Source organism: Aethalodelphis obliquidens, unplaced genomic scaffold (genome assembly GCF_003676395.1).
Source record: "Aethalodelphis obliquidens isolate GAN/ISIS:26980383/991018 unplaced genomic scaffold, ASM367639v1 scaffold39, whole genome shotgun sequence".
Lineage (NCBI taxonomy): Eukaryota > Metazoa > Chordata > Mammalia > Artiodactyla > Delphinidae > Aethalodelphis > Aethalodelphis obliquidens.
Window position 1 is genome coordinate 17,596,909 of NW_020837983.1, and position 19,185 is coordinate 17,616,093.

A 19,185-nucleotide genomic window follows, 5' to 3' on the forward strand; every position below is an offset into this window, starting at 1 on the left:
TTTTGTTATTAAATTATATAATTTCTTATAATATTTTGGTTATTAGCCCCTTATCAGGTATGATTTGCAAATATTTTCTCTAATTCCATAAGTTGCCTTTTCATTCTGTTGATGTTTTTCTTTGCTGTGCAGAAGCTTTTTTAGTTTGATGTAGTCCCACCTGTTTATTTTTGCTTTGGTTGACTTTGCTTTTTGTGTTGAATCCAAAAAATCATCACCAAGATTGATGTCAAGGAGCTTACCACCTACATTTTCTTCTAGGGGTTTTATGGTTTCAGGTCTTATGTTCAGGTCTTTAATCCATTTGAGTTGTTTTTCTGTATGGTATATAGATAGAGGTCCAGTTTCATTCAGGCTGTCTAGTTTTCCCAACACTGTTTATTGAAGAGACTGTTTCTCCCCCATGATATATTCTTAGCTCCTTTGTCATAAATTAATTGACCATATATGTGTGGGTTTATGTCTGGGCTGTCTGTTCTGTCCCATTGATCTATGTGTCTGTTTTTATGCCAGTACCTTACTGTTTTGATTACTATAGGTTTGTAATATAGTCTGAAATCAGGGAGCCTGATCCCTCCAGCTTTGTTTTTCTTGCTCAAGATTGCTTTGGCTACTCAAGATCTTCTGTGATTCCATACAGATTTTAAGATTATTCTATTTCTGTGGGAAATGGCATTGGAATTTTAAGAATTGCACTGAATCTGTAGATTGCTTTGGGTACTATGGACATTTGACTAATCTTAATTTTTCCAGTCCTTGAGCATGAGATAATCATCTCATTTATTTGTGTCTTCAGTTTCTTTCATTAGTATCTTACAGTTTGTAGTATATAGGGCTTTCAGCTCTTTGATTAAATTTATTTCTAGGTATTTTATTCTTCTTGATGCAGTTATAAATGGGATTGTTTTCTTAATTTCTCTTTCTGATAGATTCTTATTAGTGTATTGAAACACAACAGATTTTTGTATATTAATTTTATATCTGCAACTTTATTGAATTTATTAGTTGTAACAGTTTTTGATGGAGTCCTTTGCACAAGTAAGCTGTGATTGTATTCACCTGTCTCGCAATTTTGGATGCAGTGGTTTGCCCTGTAACTTTAATTGTCTGATGGATCTAAGAAGAGTTGTTGGGTCAGCTTTTTTCTTGCGAGGATGGTAGTGATGACTTCCAAGGTCTTTATGTGCCAGACCAGGAACCAGAAATCTTGAGTATCTTTTCATGCAATAATTGGCCATTTATGTATGTTCTTTGGAGAAATGTTTGTTCACATTGTCTGTTTTTAAATTGGGTTACTTTATTTATTTACATCTTTTTATTATTTAGTTGTAAGAGTTCTTTATATATAGTCTAGATACAAGTTTTTTATCATATATATGATTTGCAAAAATTTTTTTACATTATGTGAGTTGTCTTTCACTTGCTTAATGGTGTCTTTGATTACAAAGGATTTTGATTTTTTTATGAAGTTCAGTTCATTTTTTCTTTTGTTGCTTGTCATTGTGGTGTTATTTCTAGAAACCATTGCCTAATTCAAGGTCACAAAGATTACACCTCTTTTCTTCTAATAGTTTTATAGTTTCAGTTTTTGCATTTAGGTCGTTGACACTTTTGAGTTAATATAGTATGAAGAAGGTGTCCAACTTTATTCTTTCTTTTGTGGATATCCTGTTGTTCCAGCACCATTTGTTGAAAAGACTGCTTTCCCCATTTAACTGTCTTGGGCAATTAAATCAATTGAATGTAAATGCAATGTTTTATTTCTGGGCTTTCAATTCTGTTCCATCGATGTATATGTTTATTATATACCATACTGTATCGATCCCAGTATTGATATTGTAGCTTTGTAGTAAGTTCTAAAATTGGGAAGTGTGAGTCCTTCAACTTTGTGGGGTTTTTTTTTCAAGATTATTTTGTCTGAGTCTCTTAAATTTTTATATTCATTTTAGAGTCAGCTTGTTGTTTCTTACCTTTTTAACTTGGTGTTTTAGGTGAGACAGGGTTAACTTGTACCTCAATTGTAGCAGCTTTTTTCACATAGGATCTATAGATATAGTTTTTCTTAACCCTTCTATTTCTTGGCTTTTGGCTTATGTGTTTATGTATATGTATATTTTAATATCTTTGGATCTTCTCAGTTAGCAAAGGGCATGGATAAATAAAAATAAATAAAATAGTATTATTATAGGTTAGCAGAAAATAGTTTTGAATCAGAGGACAGAATGGAAGAAATCTGCAAAGGATTGCTCCTGAATCAGTATTCTACTCTAATACCACTTTTTGTTTTACTTCAAGTAGTATGAGTTCCTAGCCCGTTCTTAAAATATGTGAATAGCAAAGCACATCCCAGAGTCCAAGATGAATGATTTTTCAAATTATCTTTTTAACACATTTTAATAGTTATCATTCTACCCTCTTTCCAGCCATACAAAAAATTGATATGGTAACAATAATTTATTTTTAAGTATTAACTCAGGTTTCTAAGAAACCTAGTGAACTTTAATTTCTTTAAGCTTTTATTCTTTAATTGAAACTCATATCATCATTTTACCTAGTAAGGTTTTACTGTTTTTTTCTGAAAGAGTGGCTGTTATATGTTTTTGTTACACAGGACCTTTAACCATTGATTCTCATACATGATTGTGTGAATTAGAATTATCTGTGGCATTTAAAAAATATGTAGTTGCCTAGTCCTCACTACTGAAATCAGTCTGTTAGGGGTGTAATGCAGGAGAATAGACAGGCAGATTTGAGAACGTTGCTGACTAAAGGTAAATTTTTATGGACCTTCAGTGTATTAGGCAAGACTCTCTAGAGAAACAGAACCAGTGGGATGTATGTATATTTATGTGTGTATATGTGTGTGTATACATATACATATATATATAATGGAGATTTATTATGAGGCAGTTATGGAGGCTAAGAAGTCCCAGGATCTGCTCTCTGTGACCTGGAGACCCAGGAAAGCTGGTGCTGTAATTCAGTCTGAGACCAGGTCTGAAGGCAAGAGAAAGTGAGATGAGATGTCCCAGCTCCAACAGTGTAAGGCAGTAAAAAGAGGTAAATTCTTCCTTCTGCCTTTGTTCTATTCAGGCCCTTGAGGGATTGGATGGTGTCCACCCATATTAGGGAAGGTAATCTGTTTTACTGAGTCCATGGATTCAAATGCTAATCTCATCTGAAACACCCTGAGACATACCCGGAAATAATATTTGATCTCGGCACCCTGTGGTTGACACATAAAACTAATCATCACACCCAGTTTTTACATAAATTACTTTTTTTATTATAATATAACTTAAATATGTTCAAATATAAAACCAGTATTAGTGCCTTACATGTATATTTTCATATAACTGTGAAAACAATGTATGGTTTCTAATAAAATACCAAAAAAACTAGAAAGTACTAAAATTCAAATTATCATTCTATTAATGAAGTGAATGAATAGTTTCCTCTGTCATTTCCAATATATTTCCTAGAAGTTATATAGTTGGGAAAAGATCCCCAAGTGATTCTCATGTACTGTGTCTTGTGAGAACCCGTGCTCTATGGCATTAATTTTGCCCTTGTTTATATACTGTTTATATACTTTATTTTATACTTGTTTAATGATACTATTTTCTCTTTCTCCATATAGTTGCAGGTTCTTATGAGGCTAGCATACCTACTATATAATCATGTGTTTGGTGTCCAAACTAATTTTCTTTTTTTGAGCTATTGCTAAGTCTGATTAACTTAGTGTACAGTGATGTTATTTGGACTTTGCATGGTATGGACATATTTACAAATTAAGTCTGATTTTATTTTTCTCAGTAGTCTGCTACAGTAGTCAAATATTCTTAGCTACTGGCATGACCACAACCACAGATACAGGCTTGGTCACTAAAATTGTGGGCTGGTGTTTGATTAAAAGATGTGTCACCATGATGATATAGAATATTCATGTGTTGAATAACATTAAGAGAAAAATAAAAAAATTATCATAGGGAACTTAAGAATAGATCACAAGAGTATATCTGCCGTCCCTAGTTTTATAAATATTGCTGTAAAAGTGTTTAAACATCGTTTTTTGCTTTCTCTAAAGATCTATATCCGGAAGTGGAGAAATTGATTGGAAGGGAGTTGGGGGTTGTGGGTATGGTTAGGAGGGAATTTCAGAATCACTCGACTATGTCCTTGTATTCCAAATAAGATCACGGTGTATAGGAGTATATTGTTAGGTAAAGTTCTTTATGTGATTTCTGATGTATTCCTCCCTTTGATTGAGTATCATATAATGTTAATTTTGGCTTCTTAGTTATATCCTGCCATATTTGATTATTTTTTCATTTGATAAACTTGTTAACTATTTCCCATATGAGACTAACCCAGCAAAGTGTATTATGTGTGCATACTTAATAGGTACTTAATGAATTGAACTTCACCAGCTCAACTAAGAAAAGCTGTCATAAATATTTATTAAAGGAGAACTAATACTTAGATCATTTCCTTGTGAATATATTTGTTAAAATTAAACTTTTTTTCATGGTTTATTAGCTGTAATTCTATGTATAACTAGGACCACAAAGGTGTCTCTTTGAGCTGCTAGTTTTTACCTTTGTATTTAGGCCAAATTGAATCAGTATGTTTTTGAAGTAAGTTTTTCTATAAATACTTTATACATTTTTTTTTTTTTTTGCTTAGAAAATGACATTGTAGCAAACTTGCTGTCATGTGAAGATCAGAAGAGGCTTAGTAGCAATTGTAAATGCATATAAAGTCCTGCCAGTTTAATCATTTTCTGTATTTACTATTTGTCACTAAATTTTAAGGTAATGATTCTTGATATTTGTTTTTCTTTTTAAATAGATATGATGATGCTATACAGCTATATGATCGAATTTTACAAGAAGATCCAACTAACACTGTAAGTTAGCTGGTTGTGCTGAAGATCAATTCGTTTTAAGAAGTGAAATTAATTTATTTTGGAAATAATGGAAAAAAACACATGGAACCATGTTCTATTTTGTTATTTTAAATATTTCATGATGGGCCATTTAAAAAAATAGGTTTAAAATTCTTCAGTAAAATTTGATTTACAATATCTCTTATTAGAAAGAAGCTAGTTGAAATTTAGAAAGAATGAATTTTATGTGCTTGCAAAAAAAAACACCTAGCAGAGCTTATTGTTTTTGTAATACTTTGAAGTTTATGGAATACTAACTTCTCTGGTTTGGGTAGTTATATTTTAGTTGTCTTCATCAAAAATGAAAGACGTCACCTCAGTAATTAGTATATGGAATTGATTAATGAAGGCTTTTTTTTTTCAGTTTTGCTTTCTTCCTTATACCTGAATAGGGATATATATATGTATATGTTTTCCTTAATATAACATCTTTAATTCTGATTTTGAACAAATATTTATCTCAGTTTATTGGGCAGAAAATTTGTTTCAAATATACTTACGTAGTTTATCTGTTTTAAAAACACCCTGGTGAAAAATTTTTTTTTAATATTGAGAACATTTTAGTTTACTATATTGGCATAATGGCTTCCCTCAGACTTACCTTTTACTAAATGAAAAGTCAGAGATGCTAGATAACGTATCAGGCGTTTCAGTGTTTCATATTATTCTATCCATACACACATATGCCTGCTAAAGTAAAGTAAATATTTTTAGAGTTTTTAAATAATAATCAGTTTGAGTTTGTTTTTTCCCTTTATAGAGACAGATTGTTATGTTAACACATAATACAACTACGTGAAGGTTTTCTCTTATTTGCCAAGTAGTTTATTAAAAATATACATTTTAAAAAGTCATATAATGTATGATTGTGGATTAAAAGATGCAGAAATACTGATTGAACATTGGTAACTTGATTCATTTTAAATTATTTATGCTAAGTTTGGAAGTTAATATTGAAGTATGCAATTTTTAGATAGCATTTATACCAGGCATTTATTGGTCATAAATCCCTGACCTCTCCTTGCCCCTTTTGTTACCTGTAGGAATATGTATTTTTTTTTGCTTGAATAATATTTTTTCCCAGCTTTATTGAGATATAATTAACATTGTGTAAGTTACACAACTTGGTGATTTGATATGTGTATATATATATTGTGGAATGGTTTAGATTATTGCTTTTAATACAGTCTCACCCCAGGGATATTTTCTCTGGAAACTTTCTAGGTGTTGTGTTTTGTAGATATTTGAGTGGTAAGGATTCATCATTTTGTGAGGATTCTCAAAATATAGAAAGTTCAGGGAAAATTTTGACAGAGCTGCAAGCCTACCTGTTATTAAAAAAACCCAGTTAATTTAGATATCCCAAATAAAAAGAGAGTTAAAATTGAGAAGTTCTGAATAATCCTTAAATCTTATTTATCCTAATAGCTTACCATCTGTCTTAATAAAACAGTCCCTTATAAAAAGCCCCATTTTTCTTTTCCTAGAGATTTTCTCATGTACTTATTTCAGCTCTAAGACTTTACCACAGTTTCAAAGGTATTCATTTTTTACACAGCGATATTTCTGTGTAATATGAAATATGACATAAAAGTTGTTTCATGTAGTTTTCTCATACTAGTTTAAAAGATTAATAGTTTGTAATTTATTTTTTTGAATTAGGAGTCATATTTTACTTCTCTCAGTTTAAGTTGGGCATATTTTAAATAAAGTATTTCACTACTTCAGATTCTCAGATAATATGTAACTAAATATTATTCTATCTTTGTAGTACTTTCCATGTTTTATGGTTTGGCTCCCCTCATAGACTATGTATGAGGGGGTAATAACTAAATTATTTGGTTGTTAGGTAAACATTTTAGAACAAGGTAACTAAATTCAGCTTTGCTAGATGTACTATTCTTTCGTCAAATATTATTTTTATCTAGTCTCCTCTCAGTCCCTTCTGTCCTTCTGTAAATGTTTATTGAGTACCTGTGAAGAGCCACGAAAATGTTGGTGTTACTAAGAATAAAGACACTATTTCTGTTACTGTATCCATAGAAAGCACTGTGTTAGACATTAAGGGAGAAAAACAAAGGCATATAAGACCTAGAACTAATAAAGTCTAGTAGGGGAAGACTTTACTTATATTAAACAGTAAAGTTACTATGTAGAAGACACGATAGTTATAATTCAAGCTTTTATACTGTAGAGCTTTGCATAGTCTAAAGCTGATCATGTGACTCTTTAATCTGCTTATGTGTTCCTATATATCCAGTATAGAAATGAGGCTGTTCATTAAAGCTTTAAGGAGCTCTCTTTCCCTCTCACATTCATTCATTATTTTTTCAAAAAATGTTTGTTGAGTGCTTGCAACATGCTTGTTGTGGAGACTATCAGGATGAATTAGACACCATCCTTGACTTTGTTTTTAGAGAGATAGCATGATATAATGAACACATTATGGACTTTGAAATAGACTTATTGAATCCTGACTCTGGTGATTTGCTGCATTACTTTTGAGCCTTGTAGGCCTTGAAGGATGAGTATGGCTTAAATAAGACAAAGGTGGTAGGCTGGGGAAAGACATTGTATCCCATGAATGACATGAGTAAGCCTTAGCATTATTAAAGTACATGGCCTACCTAGGGAAAAAAGAATAAAGTGATTAAAATGGAAGTTTTCAGATTTTGGGAGATTGCTTAAATGGGACATCTCATCTATTTTTAAAAAGCTGTAAAATATTCTTTTGAAAAAAGTAACATGTACCCATGTTAAAAAATTACAAACAGTACAGAGTATATGGTGAAAAATAAGTCCTCCCACCCCTGATCTCAAGTCCTCCTTCACTTAGGCAAACGTTGTTAACAATTTCTTAAGAACTCTTCCAGAAATTTTTTCTCATGCACACACAAATAGGTGTGTGTGCATGTGTGTCACTTTTGACAGGGAGAGTGGTTGGAAATGCAAATGGTAGCATACTCTACCTAGCAATATCTTTTAAAGTTCGTGTGCTGTCAGCACATCCTTTACCTCATCCTTTAGGTACCTGCATAGCATTGTAATGCATGGATATATAATCCCTGTCTTGATGGAAAACTTTCTTTTAATTAAGTCCCCTTGGTATCTGATATATTCTTCCCAGAAACAGTGTTGCAGTACATGTCATTTGTAGGATAGATTCCTAGAAGTGAAGTCTCCTAGTCTGGAGGTCCATGTATTTTAAAATTTGATAGTTGTTACCAGATTTCCCTCCACAGAAGCTTTTTAGCTGTCTATACTCATTTATTTGGTATATGAGAGTGCTTCTTGCCCTGTATCCTCCCAGGTGGCATATTATCAGCTTTTTTTGTGTTTAACCTTTGCCAGTCTAATTAGTTAAAAATGTTACTTTGTTTTAATTTGCATTATGAGTGATGTTTAATATCTTCTAAAGGGCTTAAAGGGCCAGGTGTATTTCTCTTTTTGAACTGCCTCCTTTAACACGATTTTCGCATGAAATTTCATTTCTATTCTTGTTGAAGAGAGGGCATGGTTCTGGTGCTCTTTGTAAGTTTTAACCTCCCCCTTCTTCCTGACTGATTTACTGCTGAGGAAAACTAGGGCTCTAAGGAACAATATTTTATACCTTTTAGTTGGTTCATTGTTCAGAGTGACTAGCGATACAAGAAAGTCTACATTTGTGAACCTCCTGGTATGTTACACTTTAGAATTTTAATTTTTTTCTGCATTATCAATACATTTTTATTTCTTTTTTTGTTTTTAATTGAAGTATAGTTGATTTACAATATTCTGTTAGTTTCAGGTATACAGCATAGTGATTTGGGCCTTTTTGCAGATTAGATTCCATTATAAGTTATTACAAGATATTGGGTGTAACAGAATTTTAATTTTTTTTTTTTTTTTTTGCGGTACGCGGGCCTCTCACTGCCGTGGCCTCTCCCGCTGCGGAGCACAGGCTCCGGACGCGCAGGCTCAGCGGCCATGGCTCACGGGCCCAGCCACTCCGCGGCACGTGGGATCTTCCCGGACCGGGGCACGAACCCGCGTCCCCTGCATCTCCAGGCGGACCCTCAACCACTGCGCCACCAGGGAAGCCCCAGAATTTTAATTTTTATTCTTAGAAAATGGAGAATGAAGTCAAATTTTGATTAGTGAAATTCCACCAGATTTTTTTTTAGAGATAACTTTGTCAGTAATACGGGAGTTGGTTTGAAAGAGGTGAAAAGAGATGAAATAGTAATTTGGAGGCTGTTCTGTCTTAGGCTAGAGATTATGGGGATCTAAACCTAGGATAAGTAGAATTGAAGAGGATGGGGGTTGGATGAAAGTATATTTTGCAATAAAAATATACAAATGATGCAAACTTAGATATGAATGTTATTTTAGAAGGATAACTCTGAAGTATGAAAATTTTCGTCACCAGCTCATCAAAATCAAGTATTGAATTAGGCTCACTGTGAGCTTTTTATCCTTTAGATTACCCCAACACCGGTCAGTTTTTTGTTTGCCTGCTTTTAAAGTAAAAGTAGGCTTTTCATCCTTTGAAAGCTCTTTGAGGGAAAAATTATGTCCATTGCATGCAACAATGCCTAGCATATATGCCTTCAGTAAATACTTGTTGAATGAATGAATGCCTTTCAGAAAGAAAGTACAATAATTCTTATCTTTTTAGTTATATTTCATATTTCAGAAAGATCAGATTTTGCCTCCAATCGTGAACTGCCTGTTATGATATATCAAATATTTGAAGTCTTATTTTGGAATTAGATGTAATTGCCTCTGTGCCAAGAGTGAAGATGGTTTATTTTTTTTTTAATAAATTTTATTTATTTATTTTTGGCTGTGTTGGGTCTTCGTTGCTGTGTGCGGGCTTTCTCCGGTTGCGGCAAGCGAGGGCCACTCTTCGTTGAGGTGCGTGGACCTCTCATTGCAGTGGCTTCTTTTGTTGTGTGCAGAGCACAGGCTCTAGGTGCGCAGGCTTCAGCAGCCGTGGCACGTGGGCTCAGTAGTTGTGACCCGCGGGCTCCAGAGCACAGGCTCAGTAGCTGTGATGCGTGGGCCCAGTTGCTCTGCGGCATGTGGGATCTTCCCATGCTCGAACCCGTGTCCCCCACATTGGCAGGCAGATTCCCAACCACTGCACCACCAGGGAAGGCCCTGAAAATGCTTTTAGAATGCCATATTTCCCAGGGTCACGGCATAAGCCTCGGAGGCAGAAGAACTTGGAACTCTGCTTTCCCTTTGTTGGCGTGGTCTGTTTCTGTGTCCCAACATCTGGGGTAGGGGGCTTTCTAGGTTGTATTTTGCTGGTAGACCTTAACCCTTTAATCATTTTCTAGGTTCTCTCCCTACGTGGCCTCATTTTTTTTTAAGATGTGATATGTCTTTCAGGAAAAATTGCTAGCTAGCTCCTTGTACATATACAGAGGTATGTAAGAAATTTATGGTCATAAGAATGTTTTGAAGTTGCATAGTTTATAATAGAAATTCTGACTCCATTATTAAAATCTTGTAAAATGTGGAACAGTTTTCATTTTTGACTTAAACTGACTTTTACAAAGGTTGATCTAAACAAGAAATACAGAAAAATTCAGAATATTGGCATATTTTATAAGATAAAAAGTATAAGAAAGAAATATAAATGGAAATTGATAGTCAAGACTCTACTTAATGTCTAATTAGTGCTATTTTAAAAACTGTTTTGGCATATAATTGATGTAGAGTAGACTGCACATATTTAAGGTGTATAATTTGATAAGTTTGGACATTTGTATACACTTGTGAAACCATCACCACAATCATAATGAACAAAACCATCATACTCTAAAGTTCTCTTTGCTCCTTTTGATTTTTGTATTCTTATATATATTGTTTGAGCTTTCTTGTGAGAGATCATTAAGTTACTTGCAAACAATTTCATCCTTTTGGGTCTTTGTTAGACAGGACCAGAACAGTGTTTATACTGGGACTAATTAATTCCCCATTATGTTCTTCTGGGTAGTCTGTTCACTGCCCCAGGAATCATGGCATTTTCCAGTCTGGCTGGTAGGAAGGGGCACTATTCCCAGCCCTGTGTGAGCTCTGGGCACATTTTCTCGTAAACTTTTCTGGTAGATCTTTCCTTGGCTGTAGTGGTTTCCACATACACATGCACTGATCAGTGCGAACCTGAGTACTCGAGGGAAACCCTTGAGATTCAAGGCAAATCTCTTTAGAGTCTCCATTCTGTATTTTTCTCTCTTCTCCTGTACTCTGTCCCGTGAACTGTAGCCTCTTTGATCTTCTTGGACTCTGAGCTCCTTATGAACTCACAGCTCAACCTGATTTTCTTTTCTTGCCCAGCACCCTTGAAACTCTCTCAAAGCAGTCAGTCAGGGCCCACCTCAGTTGTTTCTGCCTGTCAGGGATCAACTCTCCTTTTTTGCCTGTCGTCCTATGCCTTAAAAGTGGTTGTTTTATATATATAGTACAGTTCTTTCATGGTCTCAGGCAAGAGGGTACAACCGCTCCCTGTTACTCCATCTTGGCCGGAAATGAAATCCCTGCTTAATGCTTATTTTAAATGATCATGGTTTTTGTGCCAGAATGTGGTAGTATTTTTCTGTAGAGGGCTGTTGTATGTGACTTAATGATCCATTGTTGCCTGTATGATAGTGATTGCCATATAGGTTTTTCTTTAAGCTGTCATGTATAGTTTCATTAGGAAGACTGGCTTTGCATAGTTGAATAGTTACCTCTTAAAAGTGTGTTTTAAACCTTATAATATTAGGAGATAAGTTACTATTATCTTAGGCCTTACATGGTTAAGCAGTGTATTGCTTATTATAGTAGAGATTTTGGGGCATGTTTCACAAATTGATTAGTAAAACCTTATGTTTAAAATCTTTGCTTATACTTCACTGAAGTGTTTGTTAGGTGGAAAACTCTTAGTTTTTAAAATAGGCTATTACAAAGTTAATACTGAATTTCTGTTTTACGTTATAAAATTATGGCATTCCACCTACTATAAATATACATAATTCAAAATAATAGTAACAAATTAATCTGTAATATTTCAGTTTCAGGAACTCTTATCAATAAATCTAGAATGGGAATGAGAAATTTGAGATCCTACTTCTCATCCTACCTCTTTTGATGCATTTAGGTTGTTTAAACCTCTGTTTTTCATTATTTACAAAAGGATTGTGTTTTAAAAAGGCATTTTTAAAGATTAATTATCTTTGAAACACTAGCAGTGCTTTATAAACTGTATTCTGCAAAATGCTGCTGACCTAAAAATTTTGGTGTTTGTTCAACAGTAGAGACATGATTCTCTTGTCAAATCAATGAGAAAATGAGTTAATATTAGACAGGTGTTTTTAAAAAAACGAAACTCATTTTGTGAATAATGGTGTCCATTACAGTGTTCATACCACATCTCTTACTGTAGAGGTATTAGTTGCTATTCATGTTTATACTTTGACTTTTTGTCTCTTATTTGTGGCATTTGAATGCAGTATTTTCAACAAGTTTCACTGCATCTATACAATATCTCATTTCAGCTGATACAAATCCTGTAAGGATTGGGGCAATATATCAATATTAAACTAAGCAAGCCTGTGCCAGTTCTTTAAAGATCTCATAGGCAGAGCTTTTGGCAAGGTTTAACACATATATATTAAGCATAGACCAAAGGTAAAAAAAGAAGGAAGATAACATTTATTCAGTACTGTTATATGCTGTGTACTGTGTTAGATACTTCACTTTGATACTTGGAGATTGGTGGTATTATTGAAGTTTGGGCAGGTCGGATGTTTTGGTCTTGGTTAGAAAACTCGTAAGTGACAAGAGTTGGGATTCAGTTCCTTGTTTTTTTTTATTTCAAAACCTAGACTCTCCGCTCTAACATATTGCCTGTGGAAGAAGTAGTGTCATCAAAAATGAAATGAATAAACAAAAATGTTTCAAATTCTGTTGAACTGGTGAAATTAGATAATATATGCCCCAAAGAAATTAGTTTCTTAATTGTGTTAATTTAATCCTCACCTATTTTCAGAAGGACTTTGGAATAAGGCGTACATTTGAAGTCTAATATTCTTCCTAAAGGCTTTAGGATTGAGTTACTTTTAGAGCTTTACTTTTCCTTTCCTTCTGAATTCTTGAGACTTAAACTTTACATTTATTATGGCACTTTCATTGTTGTGCATAGTGAAATTATTCCAAAAATATTTGAGTTCCTGCTGTGTGGCAGGTGTTCTGGTAGGCATTCAGCATGAACCATATAATCAGGGGTATACATTTTTAACAAATGTGTCATTCTTTCATTACTGAAATATTGTTATCACTATTATTATAAATATTGCTTTTGGTCATATTTATTGGGAGTCTCTTGATTCACTCTGATATTTTGACTTTCAGTTTTTCAGAGCAAAAACCCACCTTTTCCACCCCAGGACAGATAGCTCCTTTGGTCTAAAGAGGCCCCATTCATTTTACAGTACTTCCCTTGTCTGTATCTTGTGGAGTGTGTTTTACATAAAACAATGACAATCATGTTCATAATTAATAAGCCTAACCTAGCCCTAATTATAGTGTTTTATTGTTTAGTCTTCTGCATTGAATTAAACAGAGATGGAGGGGATATAAATTTAATAATTCACACAGAGCCCTCCAGTCACTTCAGCCCCAAACATACAGTCTTGATTATACACAATGCTGCTGTCTCCTATGCCTTTGCTCCTGTGTTCTCCTACTGTGCAGTATCGTCCCTCCACACAACTTTCTTTTCTGCTTTCTTAATGTCTACTTGCACTTTCTCTTTCAGCCCAGGTATCACATCTGGGACGCTCTTTGCTTCCTGTGCTTCCACTTCCTCCCATCTGCCACAGCCTTGTTAGGATCACCTCTGTGTTGCCACAACATCTTAGATATCTCTATTATTGTCTTTTTATTTGATGTCTCTTTCTCTTATCAGACTGAGCTCCTGCAAGGAATTATCTTTTCCTTTTTTTTATCCTTATATTTTCATTGTCCAGCACAGTACCTGGCAAACAACAGATGTTTGTTACATATTTGATGAATGTATAAATAAATGGCATTGATTTTTATATATTTAAAAAGCTTTAAGTTTCAGGTTTTAAATGTTTTGTCTATTATAAAATATTTCTTTCAGCACCTATATTATTGTTTTGAAAGACTCTTAGGTAGATTTTTCTCTTGAAATTGTGAAAAAAGTTATTTGAAGCCATATTTGTATAATGACATTCAAGTGGCCACAGTAAGATTATTTTCTAATCTCCACTATCCCTCTATCTCTTAAGATACAGATCTTATGAATGAGACAGAGTAAAGGACTTTAGGCTGGATAAAGATTAGGATTCCCTGCTGGCTTGTAATTATCAGAATCTGGATGGTTATTTATTTGAATGAAATGATGCATACATTGTGTACATCAAAAGTAAAGCACATGTGATTGTTAGAGGAATGTTTGAACTCCCCAGTGGGATGTCATGGGGTATGTTTATAAACTCCCACTAAGCAGTAGTTTTACAATGGAATTTCACTGGCATTGAGATAATAATTTGCACAGTCAAATTACCTCTTTACAAAAACCCAGGGAATCATGAGGGTCTAATCCTTTATTAATGTCAACCCACAGGCTGCAAGAAAGCGTAAGATTGCCATTCGAAAAGCCCAGGGGAAAAATGTGGAGGCCATTCGGGAACTGAATGAGTATCTGGAACAGTGAGTGTCTTACAAGAGGATTGTGTTTTGTTATTCTGATAAATCTTTTTTAATTAAAATGGAATTTGCATTTGATTTTCCTTTTTGCCTCCATGCTGTTCATTTATAGAATATCTACACACTTACTTTTTTTCCCTTTCCTCTCACCAGATTTGTTGGAGACCAAGAAGCCTGGCATGAACTTGCAGAACTTTATATCAATGAACATGAGTAAGTCGTTAACACATAAAATTTCGTTAAGGAGTGCAATTTTCATCACTATATAAGTTCAGAAGGCATAGTAGTTTCTAAAGGATTGGTGAGAGGTATGAATCACGTCATTTTAAATTAGCAAAATAAATAAATGAAGAAAAACAAATCGACAGTTTGTTGGTTATAATATGTGAATTGCTTTAAGTAGGTCATTTGTGTTTTGCTAAATTATTTTTGTTTGGGAAATGAGTTTTCTTTCAAATACAGATGGCATTCTTTGGAGTTAGAAAGGCATGTATGTGCTGAGCTAAGGTTATTTTTAGTGAATCAAAATTGTGAATTTTTAGAATTTAAATTGTTCTTACATACAAAGAGTATTATACTCCCTGCTGTTTAAAAATTCTGTCAATTGTATGCATTTATTAGCCTTAGTGCTAAGAGAATCAACTCTTCCAAAGTAGAAGCATTCTGTTGCCTGGGTAAAAAACCAAGAATAATCAAGAATGTTGAATGCTGTAGGAACTTGCTTATTGGATATTTAATGTTTTTGTTAGCTTTTTTTTATTGCAGTGACAGGAGGAAATCCCAGTGTGAGAGGATTAGCCCAGTCTTAGCGCAAGTTTTCTAATATCACAGCATTAACGCTAACCTCTATCTAGAGGCAGGCTTTTTTTCCCCTTTTTTCTTAGTGAGGAGTCTGAAGTATATCACATTGTTTCTTTCCTTCCTTTTCAGAGAACAGAATCAGATTCTCATGCACATATTCTTACTGTGCACGAATACTTAGAATACTTAACCTCATCCTCATAGTACAAATAGCTGACATAGGAAATAATATCGAATGAAGATACTTGTCTCTTGCCTTTTCTCAGGGGTATATATGTATGTGAAATAGAGTTAATGTATTATCTGTGTAATTCTAATAAAAGTGGCGGCGAAAATAAAATGTCACTTAATGAATGTGTACTGTATTCTGGGAACCATTTTTCATTTCTCTATTATATATGCTGGCTATCAGATTCTCTTTGTTTTTTGTTTGGAAGTTATTTCCTGAACCATGTTTGGATGCTTGTATGATCATATTTGTAAATATACTTACCTTTCTCTTACGTATGTAAGAGTGGTAGTGTATTTGGTTAAGTGGTAATGTTTCTATTTTTCATTGTTTTAAAGTCAACATTTATAAAGTATTTTATTAAAATGTAAATTATTTGTATGCTGGAAACTATAAAATATTAATTAATGAAATTAAAGAACACCTAAATACCAAATTCATAGATTGGAGGCTCAGTATTGTTTTGTTTGTTTTTTAGGGTTTTGTTTTTGTTTTTGTTTTTATTGAAGTATAGTTGATTTACAATGTTGTGTTAGTTTCAGGTATACAGCAAAGTGATTCAGTTACACATACATATAATGATTATCTTTATTTAAATTTTTCCTTGGGCTAAATTCTTAGAAGTAGAATTACTTGATTAAATGATATGCACATTTTCAGTGGTTTTGATAAATCATTCCTAGATGTGCACTAGAAAGGTAGTGTCAGTTTACTCTCACATTAGCAATTATTAGAATGTCCACTTAACAACACCAGGTGCTACTATTCTTTCTAATCTTTGCAAATTTTGGTAAGTGAAAATTGGTTACACGTTTTTTAAGAGCTCTTTATGTAAATGATATGAGCCTTTGTCCTGTCAAGAATATATCCTTGTTTATTATGTCTTTTTAATATTGATTTTTTTAACTTATAGAAACTTTATATTTTTAGATGGTCAGATATATCAATTTATATTGCTTTCAGGTTTTCTGTCCTCTAAGAACTATATAAATATATATCTGTTTTTTTCTTCTACTTCTTTATCAATTTTACCTTTTTACATGTATTTGTAATATTTCTATATTTAGTTCTCAAATAGGTTATACTTTATTTTTAACCTATCATTAAATTTATTATTTGCCTCACCTTGTAATAGCCACATTCAGTTTTGCTTTGTTTTGCATCTCTAAAGAGTTTATTGAGATAGAGTTGGATGTACATTTAAGAGAAATGAACTGAAGAATCACAAGAAATCAAGAGATACAAAGACAGAAAAGCACCTGAAAAATAGTTTCTTTTCATGGGAAATGATACTTACATTCTGCCTACCCTTTTATCTTGTATTACAAAACTCTTTTTGGTCTTGAAGCTAGTTACTTACACAATGTCTGTTTATTTTTTCTAATTGAACACTTAGAAGGGATATTCAGATTTACAGTGAGTGGAAATAAATGTCTTCAGATTTTTTGAAACTGTATGAAAATTAGAATGTTCACTTAATTCATTTAACTTGTTTGAGCAAGTCATTGTCTTCGGTAGGGTATTGTTGGTACAAGTAGTAAGTTACTGTGGAATGTCAGTTTACCACAGTTTTGTGGACCTGGTGGCAAAAATGAACCAATTTAGGAATTGCTTGATATATTTAATATTTTGACATTCTTTTCTTCATATTAATAGTTATAGTAAGTCACAGGCAGCATTGCGAATCTAGATGTAGACTTTTTTACTCCAAATAAATTTCCACAGTAGACTGTTCATATAAGTCTATTCAGTGATTTTATAGAGAGAAAAGGGGATATAGAATTCTGCCACATACTTTTTTTATGTCTTTAAGTTATTTTAATTTAAATTTGCTTCTGATTTATAAATTCTAGATACAGTTACTCTAGTGGTATATGTCACACCAGTTGATCACATTGAGACACTTGCTCTAAGTATAAAAAATTTGTCATGATTTATGCCTTAACCCACAGTACATATTATAAACAAAAATATGTATTTTAAACAAAGATACTGAATTTTTTTGTACTTGATCTGTAGTTAAAAATAGATGTTATATCAGCAGGGAGCAGTTTAGTAAAGATTGATTATGATTGTGATTATTGTAGGTACAGCCTTACTATAAAATTCTATAACAAAGGGAATTATCAGAATCCTGTAAGGAAAAATCACAATGTTGATAAAGCAGTCAAGGAACAAATATTATAACCTATACATATGCTTTTGTGAGGAACAGAAGAACTTCAAAAGCTTTAGTTACTGACTCTAATGTAGTAATAATAGTGGTTATTCTATTTTAAATGGATTCCAATTATTTTGACTTCTCTAAATCTTAGTCTCATGAGTTGTATGTAATGAATTAATTTCTTTATATATCTGCATTGGTATTGGCTATGTACCATCTTGGGAGAACTGAGAAAATAGTCATCACTCAAATCACTTTTGTATGGCTTAATACTCTTGTGTACCCCTGGCTGAGAAAAACTGGATTAGACCATTTCTCACTCCTTCCAGCTCTAAGTTTATTTGATTCTATACTTTATCCACAAAATTAATTTGATTTTATATTTTGTAAAATTGGGGGAAGGTATCCCCTCGTATGTGATACTAAATAATTTTTGAGAAAAGTATCTTGGCATTCATTTTTCATTAGAAACTCCTCTCTGCCCATTTTATCTTACATTATGTTATATAAGAATCAGAGTCACTGTTCTGCTCAACCCATTTAAATCTCTAAGAACATTTATTCTTAGCATTAATATGAATTTTTGGCGTTACCGTAAAGGAACACATTTAGAAGGGAACTATCTTTCTGATGAAGCTGGTGTTTAAGGTAGAGACGACTTCCCCTTCTACACAATGATGAATAGATATCAGATAGGTAGTCACAATACTTTTGTTCTACACATTTATTGTCATTTGTTCAGTCATTCATTATATAGCTATCATATGTCAAGAACCAATACTAGGTTTTGGGCATAAATATGAAAAGGGCTAAATAGCAGCATGATCTTTGATGAGAATTATATATAAGGTCCTTCATAAGTTTAAAATGCTGTGATTTGGGGCTAATCTGCAGGGTGTTTTTGGTTCCTTTGACCCTTTGGGTTTGATTGCTGTACCTGTTTTTATGTTACCGTTGACATATTCATCACTACCATCACCACCTCGATTTTTCATCCTGATGTGTAGTGTATATAGGTAGTATGCATTGTGGTTAAGAGTGTAGGCTGTCTGCCTACTTCCTAGGGTTTTGGTGGGATTAAATGAATTAATATTTGTAACACACCTAGAGAAGTGCATGATACATAATGAGTACCTAATAAAAGTTAGCTATTATTAGTCAGTATTTCACATGTTTGAAACTGCAACGTATATATTTTGAAAACTAAGTATATCAGACATTAGTGTAAAATAGATACCTTTGTATATTGGTGACAGATGTCAAAAATAACTGTAGGTAGCCTTTTTCTGTTGTAATGTCATAACCTCCTCACTGGGACTGAATCTTACAAGACCTGTG

General features: G+C 33.3%; 1 protein-coding gene across 2 annotated transcripts in view; it reads left to right on the forward strand.

The window, feature by feature from the left end:
- Positions 1 to 19,185, forward strand: part of EMC2 (ER membrane protein complex subunit 2) — a 52,394-nt gene that overhangs the window by 15,516 nt on the left and 17,693 nt on the right. For both annotated transcript variants that reach the window (XM_027131606.1, XM_027131607.1), the window contains exons 5-7: positions 4,852 to 4,909; positions 14,571 to 14,656; positions 14,807 to 14,866. In XM_027131606.1, coding sequence (XP_026987407.1) covers positions 4,852 to 4,909; positions 14,571 to 14,656; positions 14,807 to 14,866 — 204 coding nt within the window. The remainder of the gene's footprint in view (positions 1 to 4,851; positions 4,910 to 14,570; positions 14,657 to 14,806; positions 14,867 to 19,185) is intronic.